At 43.5% G+C, this 19,026-nt stretch overlaps 3 protein-coding genes across 3 annotated transcripts; 1 reads left to right on the top strand and 2 right to left on the bottom strand.

Annotated features, from left to right (window-relative positions):
* Nucleotides 1–211: 211 nt before the first annotated feature.
* On the bottom strand, nt 212–11,454 carry GATC (glutamyl-tRNA amidotransferase subunit C). Its single transcript, XM_047696299.1, has 4 exons — nt 11,315–11,454; nt 11,065–11,237; nt 2,592–2,695; nt 212–993 (listed from the first exon to the last, which is right to left on the bottom strand). The coding sequence occupies exons 1-4, from the start codon at nt 11,393–11,395 to the stop codon at nt 941–943; spliced, it is 411 nt and encodes a 136-aa protein (XP_047552255.1). The 5' UTR covers nt 11,396–11,454; the 3' UTR covers nt 212–940.
* A 1-nt stretch (nt 11,455) lies between these two features.
* TRIAP1 (TP53 regulated inhibitor of apoptosis 1) lies at nt 11,456–14,732 on the top strand. Its single transcript, XM_047696304.1, has 2 exons — nt 11,456–11,638; nt 12,560–14,732. The coding sequence occupies exons 1-2, from the start codon at nt 11,492–11,494 to the stop codon at nt 12,641–12,643; spliced, it is 231 nt and encodes a 76-aa protein (XP_047552260.1). The 5' UTR covers nt 11,456–11,491; the 3' UTR covers nt 12,644–14,732.
* Nucleotides 14,733–15,378: 646 nt separating this feature from the next.
* LOC125081662 (cytochrome c oxidase subunit 6A1, mitochondrial) lies at nt 15,379–17,389 on the bottom strand. The gene is made up of 3 exons (XM_047696301.1): nt 17,231–17,389; nt 16,939–17,081; nt 15,379–15,653 (listed from the first exon to the last, which is right to left on the bottom strand). Exons 1-3 carry the CDS (start codon nt 17,337–17,339, stop codon nt 15,570–15,572), a joined length of 336 nt encoding a protein of 111 aa, XP_047552257.1. The 5' UTR covers nt 17,340–17,389; the 3' UTR covers nt 15,379–15,569.
* Nucleotides 17,390–19,026: the final 1,637 nt, after the last annotated feature.

Raw genomic sequence — 19,026 nt, 5'->3', positions numbered from 1 at the left:
TCTTGGATTCAGTAATCATGGTGGGGGTGGGTAAGTTACTTTGTTTCAGGCCTGGCGCTTTTTTTAAAAAGCCACTTTATTGAAGTAAGATTGATATGTTAAAAAGTTGTACTTATTTAATGTATACAGCTCAGTGAATTAGGGATTAAGTGTTTATCCATGAAAGCATCACCACCATCAAAACTGTAAACATATCCATCACCTCCCAAAGTCTCTTCTCTACTTCAAGATTTATTTGTGGTAAGAGCATTTCATATAGGATCTACCCTGTTGGCAAATTTTTAGTGTACAGTACAGCACTGTTAGCTATTTTTGTCATAGGCTCTTTTCAGGAAAAGTAGCTGTGGCTAGCATCCCTTTTGCGTGTAATCACTTTGTGGGATAGTGGATGACCGCAGGTTAAGCGTTCACAAGCTGTAGAGTCTACTTTGAGTACCCTTCAGAGCTTAGAAGAAAGCCTTCTGCTGGGAACGAAGTGGGTACCCAGGAACAAAATGGAGTTTGGTAAAGATACAAGGTTTCTTGGGTTGATAGAAACAGCAACTAAAAAGTACAACACAGGTTATCACAGAGTGATCAGATGCATGGTCTAATGGTTACATCAATAGAAAAATTCACTCAAGTGCCGTTTGGTAGACAGTCTTTCTGGAGGAGATAAAGGAGTATAACATCTTTACATACTGAACAGCCTGTGAATAAATACTTGATCCATTTCCTCAGAAAGTAACAATACCTCTTATTTCCAGTAGCAGCAGGAACTCATTGCCTTGTTTTGGGTAGATTATTTCCCAATTTTGTCTTTAGAGAGTTAGTTAATAAAAAATACTTAGCCATCAGTTTTTTTCAGGTGACTGAAGTGGGGCCATTAGTGTTCATAAAAACAAAATACCGTCTTTGGGCTTCCACGTGTTCATAGGGTACCCCTTCCCAGAATTGCTACTCAGTTGTCTGAAAAAGGCTCTTGTTCATCCTGCTTTGGCAAAGAGATATTACCTGTTTGAAAACAGTAACAAGAAAAAATGTTAAAGCTGAGTCTGCTTCCAAACTGGTTGTACTGAGCTAACTTATCACTTGGTTTGTCAAGAAGAATAAGCAATGCAGATAAGTGTAGTGTCTATTCTATTTTTCTGAGTGTCTGAAAGAACAACAGTTGTAACTGAAGCCTAATAAGTGCATGCTTTTCAGTAAAGAGCAGAGACAGTTTAGCCAGTTATATGCATATGGGAGTGGAAGGAAAGACTAATGATTGTGAATTCACTTTGTCTCAAGAAGTCTGACACAGAGTTCTTTTTGGAAAAACAGCATATATAATGAATGGATAGGTCTGCTAAAGTAGTGACAACTATCAGATTCTGAGAGAGATTATAAAATCTTTTTTTCTCTTCAGTTAATTTGAGGTGGTTTAGTGAATCAAAAGGCATGATTGAGAGCCGAGTCCACAATTTTCTAAGCTTTCTTTCTCATTCTTGCTTCAAGCAAAGCTTTCCTTTAATTGGCTGGTCTTGATCAAAGAGAGAACCCCTGAGCTGGGGGACTGATGTCTGTCTCTGAGGCTAGTTAGGATGGTTCTCTGAGATGATCTCCTGAAACTGTAGCTGGCACTTGGAAAACCATCTACCTGAGCACTTCATCCCATTCCCAAACATTCAGAAGGGTGCGGCAGTTCAGAAGACCCATCTGTCTGCAGAGCAGATTAAAAAGTTCAACCCAACCAAAATTCTGGATTTTAGTATTAGCCCAGAGTCATTTTTAAGTTTTCATTTAAAATAGTCACAGTAAATTTTAAAGACACAAATTTCAACAACAAGGTTGCAAACTGATGGCTCACAGGATGCATCCGGCTTGCAGGTATGTTTTATTTACATGGTATTTTTTTTTTTTTTAATCTTGGAATTAGTTCCCATACTTAAAATTTGGGAACTACCATACACACATCAAAATGCCAGATGTCCAGGTTCTCAGGGAAAATGGGCTCCCAAGTACTGTCTGGCACAGAACGAGAAGCAGTGAGAGCTAGTTGCGCCTTTTTACGCAGAGCTTGAGCTTCAGATTTGATACCATGTACATACACACCTCCCTGCCCCAGTCCTCATTTTGCTCATTCCTATTACAGACTGGCCCTTAGGAGTGAATGTGACCCCTACACTCTATTGCCACCCTTTTTTCCCCCACTGTTAATATATGTGGGGTTTTTCATTCCACTTTTATTGTGATAGAATCGACACACAACATTGTCTTAAGTTCTACAACACAATGATTTTATATATATATAATACATATATATTATATATATATATGTCAAAATGATTACCAGAACAAGAGTATCTAATATCTATCATCTCACATTAGTTTTGTCCTTGTGATAAGAACTTTTAAGATCTACTCTCTTAGCAACTTTCAAGTACAGAATACAGTATTAAGTATAGTCATTCCACTGTATGTTGAAGTTTGTACCTTTTGACCACCTTCACCTAATTCCCACTCTATACTTCTTAAAGTACTTTCATGTAGCAAATTTGGACCTCACAGCTCCCTTTACATTCTTAGTTCACTGAGGGACAATCTGTTAAGCCACTTTGGGGAACACATACCTGGGGGGGCCACAAAATACTCCTCCACAACTTGATGGGCATTTTGTAGTAGTTCTTCAGCACAGTTGCCTTCTACCACACTGTCAGATCTCAAGTATAGACATCTACAAAACCAGAAGCTCAAGGTTACCTTCTCAGAGAATAGGCTTCTATGGCATGGGTGAAGAGGGTTGAGAATGGGAGAAAACAGAGCAGCATATTCTTGAGGTATGGTCATGGAGGAGCGCATGCTCAGTAGTTGACCAAATAACTATCGGTAGTTTATAGATTCTCAACCATTCAGTGAGGTAAGTGGTAATCGTTCCTCAGAACTGACACATTCAGTAAATACTCCTGCATCATTACTATGGGTAAGCTGCTTTTGGTGGATACTGGTAAGGCAATTACAATGTTTTAAGTCTAATATGTAAGCAAAGCTTGCCAAGGGAGTAGAAAAGGGGCACCTAAACCAGCCTGGGTAAGGAACAGGTACTCAGAATAGGTGATGTCACTGCTAAAGGATGGGTAAGAAACTGCTGCATGGGAAGTGGACTTCCAGGCAGGTGAAGAAACTTGCTCAAGAGTGGTTATAAGTGACTTAGATATTAGGTCCCAAGTGAGAGGACTGGAATCAGCACAGTTCTTGTACCCCAAAGATGAGCTGTTTTTCACTGCAGCCACATTCATGGACATGGAGGTGCCTGCCTTTGCACAGCTGAAGAATATTCCACTGTTCTCTGGACCTACTGGCTTCATTAAAGTGTCCAGATGGCAAACCAGTGAAACCAAACAGGAGTTGAACATATCAATGGGGCTTCACTTCTGTTTCAAGGCCTAAAAGTGCAAAAAAAAAAAAAAAAAAGTCTGATCCTGCTTCCAGATATTTGGGCTGAAAAATGAGCAGTCTGCTCAGTCACTGATCGAGTAGCCAAGCTCTTTCTGCTTTGAGCCAGACACAGACTGAGGGCTAAACCTAATGGGACAAAAGGGCAAGGATGTGACATGAACATCCAGGGAACGGCTACAGAGGGTGAAGTTGTCATGGTAAGATCCTCTCAGGAAAGGACTTTTTCTGTTTCTTCTGTGGCACCCACCCTAGGGCCAGACACAATAAGCACTCATGATACGGACTGTAGAGAGCTGCAGTCTATTCCAGGATCTGCACTCTAACTCTGTCGCCTTGGACAAGTATGGATCTTTCCAGACCTTAACTTTCTTGCCAAAAAAGCGAAGGTTGCATTTAATTTTTTTCCCCCTAACCGTATGGAGGCTTATGAAAACCTGGAGAACAAAATAAAAATCCTTTGTAAAGGTGAACAGTGGACCTTCTGGAGTTTGCATTTCTGCTGGGTGATACAACAGAATGGCTAAGAGCTTGGGCTCCTGAGTCACAGATAAATTCAAATCTTTTTTTTTTTTTTTTTTTTTTTTTAAAGATTTTATTTATTTATTTGACAGACAGAGATCACAGTAGGCAGAGAGGCAGGTAGAGAGAGAGAGGAGGAAGCAGGCTCCCTGCTGAGCAGAGAGCCCGATGTGGGACTCGATCCCAGGACCCTGAGATCATGACCTGAGCCGAAGGCAGAGGCTTAACCTACTGAGCCACCCAGGCGCCCGATAAATTCAAATCTTAAAGCCATAGATGGCACATGTGCAAGCTACTTATCCTCTCCATGTACCTGTTCCCTTATTTGTGGAATGCTTCATAGAACTGCTGGGAAGATGAAATGTTAAAGATCTGATAATTGGGGCCTGTGTTCTCATTGCAGTAAGAGGTGGGTGTGCGAGCAGCCCTTCCTCCTCTTAGAGTTAGCGTACCTGGGCACACCTCAGTCCCCACTCCTCATTCAGAGTATACCCCTGCCCTTAACCTGCTGGGATCACGCATTACCTGCCTAGCCCCTAGGGGAGGCTGCTAATTGTTCCTGGGCACTTGGAGAGTTTGATGAAGTGAGACTCTACTACCACCAACAGGTGGTTAGAAGCTATTGCTTCACAGTAGATGTAATAGCAATTGATTTATTCACTCATTGGACAGTTGGTTTCCTGTTTAAGTAATGTTTCCAGAAAAAATTCACTCCTTAAAATACCACCCATTTTCACCTAATTACTGTTATGATGGAGTTGTTTCTAGAAGAAATCCACACCTTCCTATTTTCATAATCATAGGCTGCTGAACTCAGGGTCTCTGTGAGGGTGGCACATCAATTGTTCATTTGGCAAGTTGCTTAACTTCTTTCCTTTCTTTCTTTCTTTTTTTAAGATTTATCTATTTGTCAGAGAAAGAGCACAAGCAGGGGAAATGGCAGGCAGAGGGAGAGGGAGAAGCAGGCTCCCAGCTGCACAAAGAGCCCGACGCAGGACTTGATCCCAGGACCGTGGGGTCATGACCTGATCCAAAGGCAGACACTTAACCAACTGAGCCATACAGATGTCCCACTTAACTTTTCTTGATCTCATAATCATGCATAAAACTCCCAAAGAGGGGCGCCTGGGTGGCTCAGTGGGTTAAGCCGCTGCCTTCGGCTCAGGTCATGATCTCAGGGTCCTGGGATCGAGTCCCACATCGGGCTCTCTGCTCGGCAGGGAGCCTGCTTCCCTCTCTCTGCCTGCCTCTCTGCCTGCTTGTGATCTCTCTGTCAAATAAATAAATAAAATCTTTAAAAAAAAAAAAACAAAAAACTCCCAAAGAGGACCAGGTGCCTATCAATTACTGATTGACTAAATGTCTATCTCACTTCTCTTTCTCAGGGTTCTACAAGAGAACTTTAGCCCAAATACTATAGGACACCCATTTTGATAATAAATCAACTGTGGGCTAATATTAATTATGTACTATCCTGGGAAGCACTAAAAAAGAATCACTTGAATCTTACGTGTTCTGGTTCAGATGAAAGCCTGGTTGAGAAAGGCTCACAGACAAAGCACTTTAACCAGTAGCTGTGGGAAATGCTAATAAAAAGCAATTTAATGGAAAGCACTACAGCAGCACTGGAGAAGAAATGCCTTTATTGGCCATTGGACTGACCAGATAGGAGTGCTCTGCTGTTGGTGTCAGGCAGCCAGGAGTCATTTTTTTCTAGGCACAATTCTGTTTCCATCATCTACAATCCTTTTCTCTCCTTCCTAATTAATTTCTAGTTTGATTTAGACTGGAATGAGAGTTAATACATTTGGCAAAGAATTTTTGATTCAAATAAGATCCTGAGGGACATCCTAATCACTGAAGTATTTGGCTGCAGTCAGAGATGTCATCATCTGAGTCAGTCTCTGGAGATGGGAGAAAATAAAGGTTCTAGGGGTTGACTTTTTATTTCTTTTTTTTTTTTTTAAAGATTTTATTTATTTATTTGACACAGAGAGAGATCACCAGTAGGCAGAGAGGCAGGCAGAGAGAGGGGAAGCAGGCTCCCTGCTGAGCAGACAGCCCAATGTGGGACTCCATCCCAGGACCCTGAGATCATGACCTGAGCTGAAGATAGAGGCTTAACCCACTGAGCCACCCAGGCGCCCAGGGGTTGACTTTTTAGATGGCATATCTAGAACAGTATTTGAGAGCTGAGGCTCTGAATTTCAAGTTCTGGATTCTCTTATTACACTGCGAAACTCTGGGGCATATTACACTAGTTTTCTGTGTCTCAATTTCTTCATCTATAAAGGAGATACTAGCATTTACCTTCCAGAGTTGTATGTGATAATTTAGACAATGCATATAAAATCTTAGCGCCTGGCACATAAGGACACTAAATGCTTTCTAGCTAAAACCAAAGGTTAGGTATTAATATGCCAAGAGATTTCTTATAGCCAGTCAGTGCTTTTACACCTAGTGTGGCCTAAAACGGTTGAACCTTGTCTTAATTGGGTTCCATTTCAAACATTAGGCAATATGTTAAAAAAAACAGGGTCCTGGCAGCTCCATGGGGAGTCTGCTTCTCCCTCTGACTTTCTCTTTGCTCATGCTCTCTCTCACTGTCTCTCTCTCAAATAAATAAATAAAATCTTTAAAAAAACAAACAAACAAAAAAAAAAACAGGGTCCTGGGATCAAGCCCCACATCAGGCTCCCTGCTCAGCGAGAAGCCTGCTTCTCCTTCTCCCTCTCCCACTCCCCCTGCTTGTGTTCCCTCTCTTGCTGTCTCTCTCTGTCAAATAAATAAAAATCTTCAAAAACAAAAAAGTCCTATAAGTGCTACATCTCTAAAATGGAATAATTTTATTTTTTTTATTAAAAAAATTTTTTTTTAAGATTTTTTTTTTTTTTAAAGATTTTATCCACTTATTTGACAGAGAGAGATCACAAGCAGACGGAGAGGCAGGCAGAGAGAGAGAGAGGGAAGCAGGCACCCTGCTGAGCAGAGAGCCCGATGCGGGACTCGATCCCAGGACCCCGAGATCATGACCTGAGCTGAAGGCAGCGGCTCAATCCACTGAGCACCCAGGCGCCCTTTTTTTAAGATTTATTTATTTATTTGACAGACAGAGATCACAAGTAGGCAGAGAGGCAGGCAGAGAGAGAGGAGGAAGCAGGCTCCCTGCTGAGCAGAGAGCCCGATGTGGGGCTCGATCCCAGGACTCTGAGATCATGACCTGAGCCGAAGGCAGAGGCTTTAACCCACTGAGCCACCCAGGCGCCCCTAAAATGGAATAATTAACTCAAACTGGTTTCCAAGTTGATGGCAAGACTGCAGATCACTGAATATGAAGTCACTATTCCAGCCACCAGATACAACCCTCTTCATCGTTTTCACAAACTTCCTTGAGTAATAGTTGCATTTCTTTATAGTTTCCCTTTACATGGTCTGGGAAATTCTGTCTCCTCTTTGTGCTTCTATGCCCTCCTTTCCCAAAGATACTAATAAAGAACAGTCAACGGGGGACCTCAGTGGCACAGGTGGCTAATTTTCTGACTTTTGGTTTCAGCTCAGGTTGTAATCTGAGTGTCATGAGATAGAGGCCCCCGCTGGGCTCTATGCTCAGTGCGGAGTCTGCTTGAGACTGTTGCTCCCTCTTGCTCTGGACTGCTTCTGTCTCTCAAATAAAATCTTTAAAGAACATTCAACAGGGGCGCCTGGGTGGCTCAGTGGGTTAAAGCCTCTGCCTTCGGCTCCGGTCATGAGCCCAGGGTCCTGGAATCAAGCCCCACATGGGGCTCTCTGCTTTACAGGGAGCCTGCTTTCTCCTCTCTCTCTCTGCCTGCCTCTCTGCCTGTCAAATAAATAAATAAAATCCTTAAAAAAAAAAAAAAATTCAACAAACATTTACTGAGTGCTAGGTAGTAGATACTGAGAATATGATGAGTAATAATAGATATGCTGCTCCCCAGTACATGGATGAGTAGTAGAAGAGGGACAGAGAATAAAATATGGCACACCTGGGGGCGCCTGGGTGGCTCAGTGGGTTAAGCCTCTGCCTTCGGCTCAGGTCAAGATCTCAAGGTCCTGGGATTAAGCCCCACATTGGGCTCCTTGCTCAGTGGGGAGCCTGCTTCTCTCTCTGCCTCTGTTCTCCCCCACCCCTCTCTCTCTGACAAATAAATAAATAAAATCTAAAAAAAAAAAAAAAATTACTCAAATAGACATATAAACACATGTAAAATTACAGCTCTATTGAATACCATGAGAGCCACAGGTCCTGAAAGCCTGACTTGGTAAGAGAAGAATCTGAGGAAGAGGCAGTTGAAATCTGAAGAAAGTAAAGTAGACAAAAAAAGTAGTGGGTGGGATGAGGTAGAGGATTCTGAGAAGGAAACAGAATGGAGAGCTTGAGGAATTGAGTTACAGCCCTATCTTGGAGGTGGGCAGGGGCTAAGTTAAATGATGCTTTGTAGGCCCTGGTGGAGCTTTTGTCTTTATCCTAAAGAATACTAGAGAGCCACCTGAAGAGCCTGGGTAGGCGAATGACCTCAGATTTCTATTTTGAAGTGCTATGTAATTTTGGGCAAACTGACTTATGTAGATCTGAGCATCAGATTACAATATAGAGAAAGGATGTGACGGAATCAAAGATTGGAGGTGAGGGTTGCCTGGGTGGCTCAGTGGATTAAAGCCTCTGCCTTTGGCTCAGGTTGTGATCCCAGGGTCCTGGGATCGAGACCTGCATCGGGCTCTCTGCTTAGCAGGAAGCCTGCTTTCCCCTCCCTCTCTGCCTGCCTCTCTGCCTACTTGTGATCTCTGTCTGTCAAATATATAAGGTCTTTAAAAAAAAAAGGGGGGGGGGCACCTGGGTGGCTCAGTGGGTCAAGCCGCTGCCTTCGGCTCAGGTCATGATCTCGGAGTCCTGGGATCGAGCCCCGCATCGGGCTCTCTGCTCAGCAGGGAGCCTGCTTCCTCCTCTCTCTCTGCCTGCCTCTCTGCCTGCTTGTGATCTCTCTGTCAAATAAATAAATTTAAAAAAAAAATCTAAAAAAAAAAAAAAAAAAAGATTGGAGGTGAGAATGGGAGGCTAGCAAGCACTTTACACAGAGGTTATGGTTACATACAGGTCTGGTTCTCTCTAATAGAGTGCTAATGCCAGCTCATCTTTTTTGCTCCCATCTATATTGAGTATTTGGGGCTCGAACTCATGGCCTTGAGATCAAGACCTGAGCTGAAGTCAAGATTTGGACACCTAACTGACTGAGCCACCCAGGCACCGCAAGAATGTATTTTTTAAAAAATCCCATCAAGGGGGAGCCTGGGTGGCTCGGTTGGGTGTCTGCTCTTGGTTTCAGCTCACATCATGATCCCAGGGTCCTGGGATCAAGCAGAGAATCAGGTTCCCTGCTCAGCAAGGAGTCTACTGATTTCCCTCCCTCTCTGATCCTTCCCCCACACACCATGCTGCACTCTAAAATAAAGAAATCTTTTTAAAAAAATCCCATCAAGAAAAGGGTAGGACAGAGTTGTAGACTGCCTCTGTCTTTATGAGCTACATACCCATTCACCCAAGAAACTGCAGTCCCAACCAGCAAACAAGTCTGCTTTTCAGAAAAGAGCATTTTCTTTAAAAAATGTATTAAGATTTAGCAAAATTTGGTAGAAGTGTGGAGAGACTGCACCCGTTTAGTATAATATTCACAAACTGCTTTGTCAAAGACCTGTCCCTCCCTATTACAGTAGACTGTATCACTTCTTGTGTTATTACTCTGCTCCTTTAGGCATTTGTGTTTTGGCCCTCACTATAAGATGAAAAGTTAGAATTTTCCTCTGCATTTCCACTTTCTTTAAAACTATTATTACAGGGGCGCATGGGTGGCTCAGTGGGTTAAGCCTCTGCCTTCGGCACAGGTCATGATCCCGGGGTCCTCAGCATGATCCCTCAGCAGGGAGCCTGCTTCCTCCTCTCTCTCTCTGCCTGCCTCTCTGCCTACTGTGATTTCTCTCTCTCGTCTGTCAAATAAATAAAATCTTAAAAAAAAACACAATTATTACAGTTCCTTGCATGCTCTGAGGGAACAAAAGTTAATGAATATACCAGAATATGTCAAATAGAGGACACATTAAAGTACTGATAATCCCATACACAATGTTCTGAACTTTACCTTTTTTATTAAATATAATCTTTTCATATCAGTATAGTTGCATTATTTTTAAACAACTGTCAATATTCCATTCCATGATGATGTATTTAGCCATGAAGGCACTTAGGCTGTTTCTGTTTTTGGTTTTTCGGGGTTCAAAAAATTTTTTAAATTAAGTAAACTCTACCCCCAGCTGGGCTGAAACTCATGACCTGGAGATCAGAGCATGCTCTGCAGACTGAGCTGGCCAGGTGCCCCTTGTTGGGAGCTTTTTGTTGTTTTTTGTTTTGTACTATAAACAGGTCTGGATACCCTGAACACTCGTGCATACACATCTTGCTGCATTTTTACAGATGTTTCCACAGGGAACCACTAGGTCAGAAGATATGTACAGGCCATATTTTGGGACAGGAATCTAACAAGTAAGCAAGTCAAACACGAGCTCACATTCTATTAACAAGAGACAGATCAACAAAAATAAGATAATCAAGAAATTGGAGAAAATCCAACAGGATCAGGAGTCGGTGATTATTAAGGGAGAGGATATTTGAAGAGGCCTTACCGAGGAGAGAACTACGACCTGCCAAGGAAATAGGCTGCCCAAGGAAAGGGGAATAGCAAACGCAAAGATTCTAGACAAGAAACAAATTTGCCATGTTGGAGAAGTAAGAAAGTTCATGTAGATGCAGTGAAAAGAGCAGTAGGCCCGAGCGGTAGGCAAGGACTCTGTGAAATAGGGCCTCAAAGGCGATGATTAGCAGTTCGGGCATGGTTCCTAGCTACACTGGGAGGCCTCGAGGACTTTAAACGCGAGTGATAGGACCGATAATGAACAAAGGAAACCATGAAACTTAGCACGGGGTGACCGTGGACAAGTTCTTCTATCTCGCTAAAGTTCTTTTCCCTTCTGTGAAAGGACACACTAATAATCGCCACCTCAAATGTCTGCGAAGGCGCCACAGGCAAGGGTTCAGGGTGCGCAGCCGCGAGTGTTTACCTGTCCTCCAGTACTGATTCCATGGGCTCCACCCCGTCGGTGTCCACCGCGCGGAGCCGGTCGGCAAAGGCGATGGCTTTCTCCAACCGTGCCACGGCCTCTTGGCTGCGGAAGTCCACAAGCGCTAGACGCTCCAGGTGTTCGATCACCTCGGCCGTGACCCGGCCACTACCCTGGAGGGATGAGGCGGAGAACAGGGGGTCACGGGTGGGGCCTGCTCCGCCACCCGCTTGACGCCCCCGGCCTTTACCTGAGGATCCGCCTTGGAGGTGAAGCCCCGGCGCCAGCCCAACCAGGACCAAAGGCCCAGCCTCGTCGCCCGGACCCACATTTCTCTCTTCAGCCGCCGTAGTGCGTCTCCACGTAAAGCCGAGCGACGCACTCAAGAGTGACGACATCAGAGCGCGCCGCTACTGCCGCCGCCGCCATGAATAGCGTAGGAGAGGCCTGCACCGACATGAAGCGGGAGTACGACCAGTGCTTCAATCGCTGGTTTGCCGAGAAGTTCCTCAAGGGGGACGGCTCCGGAGACCCGTGCACCGACCTCTTCAAGCGCTATCAGCAGTGTGTTCAGGTGAGCCAGTTGGCCAGAGCCCTTTCGTGTCTACCCTCCTGGTTGTCTCTGCGGTGTCCCCGGCCACACGGGTAGTAATTCGCGGAGGTTGGGATGGGAACGGTGAAGAAAAGCTTCAGTGAGGACAGTAGCAGGAGCTGTCTCCCCATTATCACCACCAAGGCCGCCCGGTATCTCTCTGAATGACAAAGTTAAATATTTTTACAATATGTGTTACATTTCACAGAGCACAGGGATATTCTTTGGTTCATTTGGTGCTCGTCCTAAACTCGCAAAGTGCGCGTAGTTGTTCATATTTTATACATGGAATGTTCCCCAAATAGGAAGTGATTAGTTCATGTTCACCAGAATCGTTTCTTTGATTTTTGCGGTGGTGCGCTATTTCACTATTAGTGTTGGGGGTTGAAGAGGGGTGTTAGAATCTGGCCTGTTAGACATGAGGATCTTATTTTGTTGTTGTTGTAATTCCTTCTTTGGCCTGTTAAATCTCTCAACCCGCTAGGAAATTTTCATTCTAGTTCAGTGAATGTGAAACTGCTTTGGATTTTAAGAACCTCAGTGGGCACAACATTCCCAGTTAACTTAAAAGATCCTCAGGGTAGTTGCAAGTTGCTATCTTTATCCCTATTTATAGACAGGAAAGTGAGGCTTGCCCAAAGTCACATAGCCACTGTCCTGGAACTCAGATTTGAATTTTGTGTCTGTCATAACAGAGTGGAGATACTGTTTAAATTCCACATCTGAAACTCCTTTCCAGTCGCTCTCTGGTCTTACATTTAAGGTTAAAAAAAAAGTACAGGTCTTTAATCATGGTTGGGTGTTCTCTTGGTCCCATATGATTTACTTTTGCACCATCATATTTACAAAGTTTGGTCCTCAAGCTTCTTACAGACCTGTGTCATGTGTTTTCTCCTCCATCAGAAAGCAATAAAGGAGAAGGAGATTCCCATTGAAGGACTGGAATTTATGGGCCATAGCAAAGAAAAGCCTGAAAGCTCTTCTTGACCTTGACAGTCACCTTGAAAATAGACTCCTCCAATCAGGAAATTGAAGACACTGGATTTCGTCAATTAAGGCTGTGAAAATAGCCAAGGATTTGATGAGGAGTTTAGGAGGCAGTAGTCTTCTTTCCTCATTGATTTCCTCACTTGTAAAAGATGATGAACCATCACTCTTTGCTTTGAGATTTCTCACTTGCTCTGGCATCGTACAGGAACTCCATGTGCTTAAACTGAATGATTGCTTGGGACTATGGTTGCGATACTTGGTCTGGGATCAGCTTTAAATATCCTTTTTTATGTAAATACTGATAAACTTGTCAGGATGATCAGGGTTGCCTGACCTCTTGAGTTTTGCTGGGAAGGACATTAGGTACATTGTACTAGGGTTATTATTCATGGAAGCAATTTGTTAGGATCTCTCTTTTCTCTCAGGGAGCTAAGGCTCTGAAAAGGGATCCCAGCACAACGGTTTTAATCAATGCTTGGGAGCACGGTTTTACTTTTATAATAACTTTTAAGATTGCTGGTGGACTGAGTTAGCCAAGAGGAAGACAGCTTTAAGAGTTCCCTGCCTTAAGAGATGTCAGATTTCTGATTAAGATGTGAAAGCTTGAAGAATGTTACAGTACACACCATTTTGGAGATCATAGTGTAGTTTAGGAATGAAGATTGTTGTAATAACAATGAAGGAAGATCTTAAATTGCCAAGATTTGCTTTTGCCAGCTTTCAGCCCAAGTCAATTAATTAAGCCATCCTGTATTATCATAAAACTGCCAAAATGCTGCATCTAGTTAAATGGGAGAAATTTGTCCTATTTGCTTTGTGTACCCACCCTGCCCTGTAATGTCTGTAATCATGAAGATGGAATAAATTGTAATACTTAGTTTCATTAAGTATGAATGCCCCTGGAGAACTCAGTGCACTTTACAAAACAAGTATTATAATGCGACCTTACATATCCCATATGTACACTGGAGAAAGTTTTGTTTTATAATTTAAAGGTGAAGAAAAAGTGAAAATTTATCTAAGGTCAATAGTGTGCTAAAACAATTAGAAACCTCACTGATTTCTAAAATTTATTTCCACAATAAGTTACACAAGTAACTTAATATGCTTCTGTACCTGCACACACAAAAAAATGTCAGGATCAGGTGAGCACTTAACACACTTTGAAATGTCAAGTAGTCACCAAAATTGCAGGTCTTGCATAATCTGGTTCAATTATATATACCCAATATAGTATGAAACAACTTACAGAAGGTAGAAATTGTATTGGCCTCGCTCCAGTTTATGTGACTGCTTCATATTTAACATGACTAGTCCTGAATGTCATTTCAATACATTCTGCATTTATATTTTGACTGGTTACGGTCTATTATACAAGAATTATAAAAGATACTTGAAGTCCAGCTGAGGGAGGCCAGGCAGCAAGCCAAAGTCAAGTCCTGAACTCAGACTCAGCTCAAGTAAAACGGTTCTATGAGGACTTGGAAGCACAAGCACAGGCTGTGGTTAGATCACAAAATGGAAAAGATAGCAGGGATCCTTTTCTCCCTTACTGTAAAAGGCTTTCACATCCTTTGTTTCCATATGCCTCACCTTTGCAGTACCAGTTTACTTTATGTACTATGCAATGCCAAAACCTGGTAGCTTCTTGAATCTTATTACAAAACTGTCTGGTTGAGCCTCGAGAATAAAACCATTCCAAGCCAACCATGTTCTTTCATTGTAACTGCTACCGAGGGAATAATAAAGAGGAAGAGAAGACAGAGAATCTAGGCAGGCTCCACACAGCGTGGAGCCTGATGCAGGTCTCAATCTCACAACCTTGCAGTCATGACCTCAGCCACAATCAAGAGTCAGACACTTAACCAACTGAGCCACCCAGGCGCCCAATTGTTCTTCATTCTATTTTGACTTTATAGTGACTTCATCTATCTCAGCTACTTCAAGGACTAAATTTTGAGAAGTTAAATGCTCTGTAAGGGTGACTTTGTTACTGTTACTATTATTTCTCCCTAATTCTTAATGCTATGGAAAGGTTTTAATTCTAGAAAAAAATAAAGCTAATGCTATATGCAAAAATGTGTAATACTGCCTTTTATTTTATTTTTTCAAGATTTTATTTGTCAGAGAGAGAGTTCACACAAGCAGGGAGAACAGGCAGAGGGAGACGCAGACTCCCAGCTGAGCAGGGAGACTGAAGCTGAACTCTGGGATCATGACCTGGGCCGAAAGCAGACCTTTCACCAACTGAACCACCCAGGAGTCCCCATACTGCCTTTATTTCTCCAAAAGTTTCTGACCCTTCCAGTCTTCAAGGTGCTAAGAGATGACCCCAAGATGAGAACTTGACATTTTTGGAGACAATTATCTGACTACAGGGAGTATTCTTCAGCAAATGATGGTGGAATGGAATAAGAGAAAGCCAAGACAAAGACTAAGCACTTCCTCTGGAGAATCAAAAGATACCTCTTTGAGATGTAAATTGCCACTAATTCTATTGGCCACTCAGTATCTTTGCCACCCAAAGTCTGTCAGGACCCAATCTTGATACTTAAATTAGTTCCACTTACGGTCGCTTGGCTTTACCTACCCCAGGTATAAGAAACCAAGGACAAGACTGTTACAAACACTGTTATCCAGAAGCCTGTACACAGGAGCCATAAACCTTCATTACAGAAACAAAAATAATGCTAATTTCAGAGGGAAAAACACCAAAAAATGCAACTCTCAGATCATTGACCAATCTAAGTTATTTATTTAAGCCATCTCCTGCCACAAGCAAAGGGATGGAAGATCAGTATACTGGTCATCATTTGATACAAGTAAGGAAGGTGAGCTTATGGTCCCATAGACTTTTCTGGTCCGTGTGCAGAGCCATGGTCCAAACCAGTGCTGTGGTCCCCACTGGGTGGTGGTCCAGGTTCTATTCATCTTCATAGCCGGTTGGAAGTGGATTCACTTGAGAGTTATGGAATAGAGTATGATTACCATCTCCCCAGGGAAAGGGCTGTGGAGTGAAGATGTCAATTAGGCAATTCCAGAAAAGAATTCAGAACAGCACTGCCATAACTGCTTCAGATAAGGATAAGTGACAGACTATACATAAAAACAAAATGATAATTAGTCCTTTAACTATTGGGGTATTTCAGCCTTCCCATAATTTAAGGGAGCTCTTTTAACTTCCAGGAGAGCTTTTAAAGTAGGCAATAGGAAAGGCAAACTCAAGTTCATTATTCATGAGCCTCTCCCTGGCACTGCAGTGTTTGTGGAAGTGTAATCTTCACGTCATCCTATCAGTATGGTAGAGGTAAACAAGAGAAGATGCTTATTTAAATGTAGACTTTGGGCTTCGTTCCAGATCTAAAACAATCCTCTGCATTGGAAACTGCAACCGACCCTCAATTTTTTGCAGGCTGCCTTTGAAAAAAAATTGCTCTAGGGCAGTGGTTTCCAAACCTGGATGATTTTGCCCCTCCAGGGACATGGGGCAATATTTAGAGACATCGGGGAGAGGGCATCCAGTGGATACAGGTCAAGGATGCTGTTAAATATCCTAGGACTCACAGGATCGCCCCTTTTGCCGCAACAAGAATTATCCAGACCCAAATGTCAATAGTACTGAGCTTAAAAACTATGCTTAAGTGGCTTCTACATCTTTGTACAAGGGTGGGAGTGGGGCTCAGACTCAAAAATTCTTTCTGAATCTAAGAATCTAGCTTAAGTTTCTGTTAAGGCCAGTCCTATCTTGGCTAAGTGATGTAATAGTTATTAAAGAGCCAGCAGGGCATCTTGTTAAGAATACTTACAAAAAGCAATGAAAAACAAATGATTACATCTACACCACTAACAAAGGATAAAACAGTTGTGAAAATAACTAGCAGAGGTAGGAATATGAGAAGCTTTTAGTCTCTTCATCATGCAGCTAGTACCTATCAGATGCCCAGGTCATAGAAGGGTGAATCACATTCAGATTTTGCCCCTCTAAGGGAGATTCCCAAACCTCTAAGTCTCATACAAGGGACAACCTTTTCAGAAGAGTAGGAGAAGGCAGAGGGCGGATGGGTCAGGAAGAAAAAAAAAAAAAGAAATCTGAAGGGCACTTACTGTATGACCTTGAAAAAAAAAACAGATGTGACTCCCCCCAAGTCTGTTACATTTCCATAAAACCGGAGAAAATAAAAATTTGTAAAAATTAAATGACAAATTTTGCACGATTTTAGAGAATGAAGAACTTAGACCACGCATTTGTAATAAAACGGGAATTGATGCTCGAAGAGGCTACAAAGGCCTACCTTGGACCTGATGCGGAGATGGGGGTAGGCGACGAACTCGGGTCTCTCATGCTCTCCATGATGCGACTTCAGGAAGACATTCAGCATGCTCACACCCACGCCGGGGAGCGCTACGAAGTAGGTGAGAGCCTTCCACAGGCGAGCTGCAAAGGAGGCACGACCGCTCATGCCTGATGGGGACCCCGCCCGGGTCTCACCCCGCCCCCCCCAAGACCTCAAGCCAAGGTCACAGTCCTGCCCCGCCTCGCTCGAGTGGGGCTGAGGCCCTACCCGCGAACCGCAGCTCCAGTACCTGAGCCCTCCTCGCCGTGGGCGCCACTTGACATGGGCCGCCTCAGCTGTGCCCCGGACCGACCTAGCAGCCCAGACAGCCGGAACAGAGAAGCCGCCGCCGCCGCCATTTTCAAGCTGGACAGCCTCAGCGCCGGAAGCGGAAGTAGAAATTGGACTGGGGGCGGAACCACAACCTCAAAAGCAAACTCCTATTGGGCGGATGCTTCCCACTCGCCTTAAGGCAAGGAGCGTGAGTTCTAGTTAAAATCCCCAGAGCCACGCATCTCGAGGGAGCATGCGCTCTCCACCCGCCGTGTGCACGCCCCTCTCCCCACAGTCCCCACCCCGGTGAGGCTAGGCAAGGCTGAGGGCGAAACAGAGGTTTATCGGGGCGGGGCAAGCTGGCCTTCGGAAGCGCTGTCTTGGTTGGAGTCCGCGGACAGCAACTGGAGGTTCTGAGCTCAGAACACCCCATCTAAAATGCCATTCCTGTTCTTCCCCGTTCTGTGACGCCATTTTTCTTTGCACTTGACATAATAATCGTCGTCATCATTATTATGTCTGCCTCCCCTACTAGAATATAAACTCTTTGATGCCCGGAGTTTTCCACAGCACCATCCCCAGAGCCTGGAACTGTACCTGGCACGGAGCAGGTACTCGGTACAAATGAATGAGTGAGTGAGTGAATGAATGAATGAATGAAAACTAGGGGAACCAGAGGGAGCCCTGGAATTGGTAGCAGAAGATCTGGATTTTAATCCTGCCTCAACATCCTTAACTTTCGGCTTTTTTCGTCACGTTAGCCTTCTCTCGAAATTCTGGAAACAAAAATTAGCATGTTTTGTCTCTTCAGTCCTCTTCCCCCAGTTCTTTTGTCTTTCTTCTACTCATCTAAAAACAGTTTTATTAATAAAATATGGGGGCGTTTGGGTGGCTCAGTCGTTTAAGCGTCTGCTTCTGGCTCAGGTCATGATCCCAGCTTCCGGGGATTGAGTTCCGCATCAGGCTCCCAGCTCAGCAGGGAGTCTGCTTCTCCCTCTCCTTCTACCCCTCCCCCTTGCTCGTGCTCTCTCTCAAATAAATAAAATCTTTAAAATTTTTTAAAATTAAAATAATAATAATAGAGGAGAAGGCAATGTTAAGACTGAGGTAGAGATTGGAGTGATGTGGCCACAAAACAAGCTTGAAGAGACACGGTATGGGTTTTCCTGAGAGGCCATTCAGAGGGAGCATGGTTCTGCTAACACCTTGATTTTGGACTTCTAGCTTCCAGAACTATGAGAGAATAAATTTGAGGGTTTTTTGAAGCCCCCCCAAAAAAAATTCATAAGAGAAAATGTAAGGAAACTTTTGGATCATAGGCCTCTTTGAGAATGTAATGAAAGCTATGAAGCCCTTCCCCCAAAAATGCACCTGCTCCTAAGCACACAATGTTGTAGGAAGAATGTACCATTAAGTACATCCAGAGACACCCCCCTCAAGAGTCCTTGTACCCCAGGTTAAAAATCCAAGTAGGAGAACAAATAGGACACTGGTTTGGGAAGACTGGATTCACATTCTGTTTCCATCCTTTACACCCTGTGCAACCTAAGCTATGCAGTTTCATGAAGACAGAAATTTAGGATCATGTTACTAGAGCATCACAATCTGATCTCACATTAGCTCTTTCTTTCTCTTAGTAGCCAGGGTTTTTACATAGTATGCCGTCAGGATCATCAGGATCATCAAATTCCTAGGCATCCTCAAACACAGCCAAAGGGCCACATTATGAAGCTCCATAGTGTGGCCATGGAAAGGGTCCACGCTCAAGGATCA

This window comes from Lutra lutra, chromosome 12, assembly GCF_902655055.1.
Source record: "Lutra lutra chromosome 12, mLutLut1.2, whole genome shotgun sequence".
Taxonomy (NCBI): domain Eukaryota; kingdom Metazoa; phylum Chordata; class Mammalia; order Carnivora; family Mustelidae; genus Lutra; species Lutra lutra.
The sequence above is the reverse complement of the archived record's forward strand: the minus strand, read 5'-3'. Positions and strand labels throughout refer to the sequence as shown.

Excerpts from the sequence above, each read along its gene's own strand:
- GATC (XM_047696299.1), bottom strand. The coding sequence starts at position 11,395 with ATGTGGGTCCGGGCGACGAGGCTGGGCCTTTGGTCCTGGTTGGGCTGG. Across the intron at positions 11,238-11,314 it reads CCTCCAAGGCGGATCCTCAG|GGTAGTGGCCGGGTCACGGC; the intron begins GTAAAGGCCGGG and ends TCATCCCTCCAG. Across the intron at positions 994-2,591 it reads GTATTTTGTGGCCCCCCCAG|GTAATATCTCTTTGCCAAAG; the intron begins GTATGTGTTCCC and ends GTTTTCAAACAG.
- TRIAP1 (XM_047696304.1), top strand. The coding sequence starts at position 11,492 with ATGAATAGCGTAGGAGAGGCCTGCACCGACATGAAGCGGGAGTACGAC. Across the intron at positions 11,639-12,559 it reads GCTATCAGCAGTGTGTTCAG|AAAGCAATAAAGGAGAAGGA; the intron begins GTGAGCCAGTTG and ends CTCCTCCATCAG.
- LOC125081662 (XM_047696301.1), bottom strand. The coding sequence starts at position 17,339 with ATGGCGGCGGCGGCGGCTTCTCTGTTCCGGCTGTCTGGGCTGCTAGGT. Across the intron at positions 17,082-17,230 it reads CCACGGCGAGGAGGGCTCAG|CTCGCCTGTGGAAGGCTCTC; the intron begins GTACTGGAGCTG and ends CCTCCTTTGCAG. Across the intron at positions 15,654-16,938 it reads ATCTCCGCATCAGGTCCAAG|CCCTTTCCCTGGGGAGATGG; the intron begins GTAGGCCTTTGT and ends TTCACTCCACAG.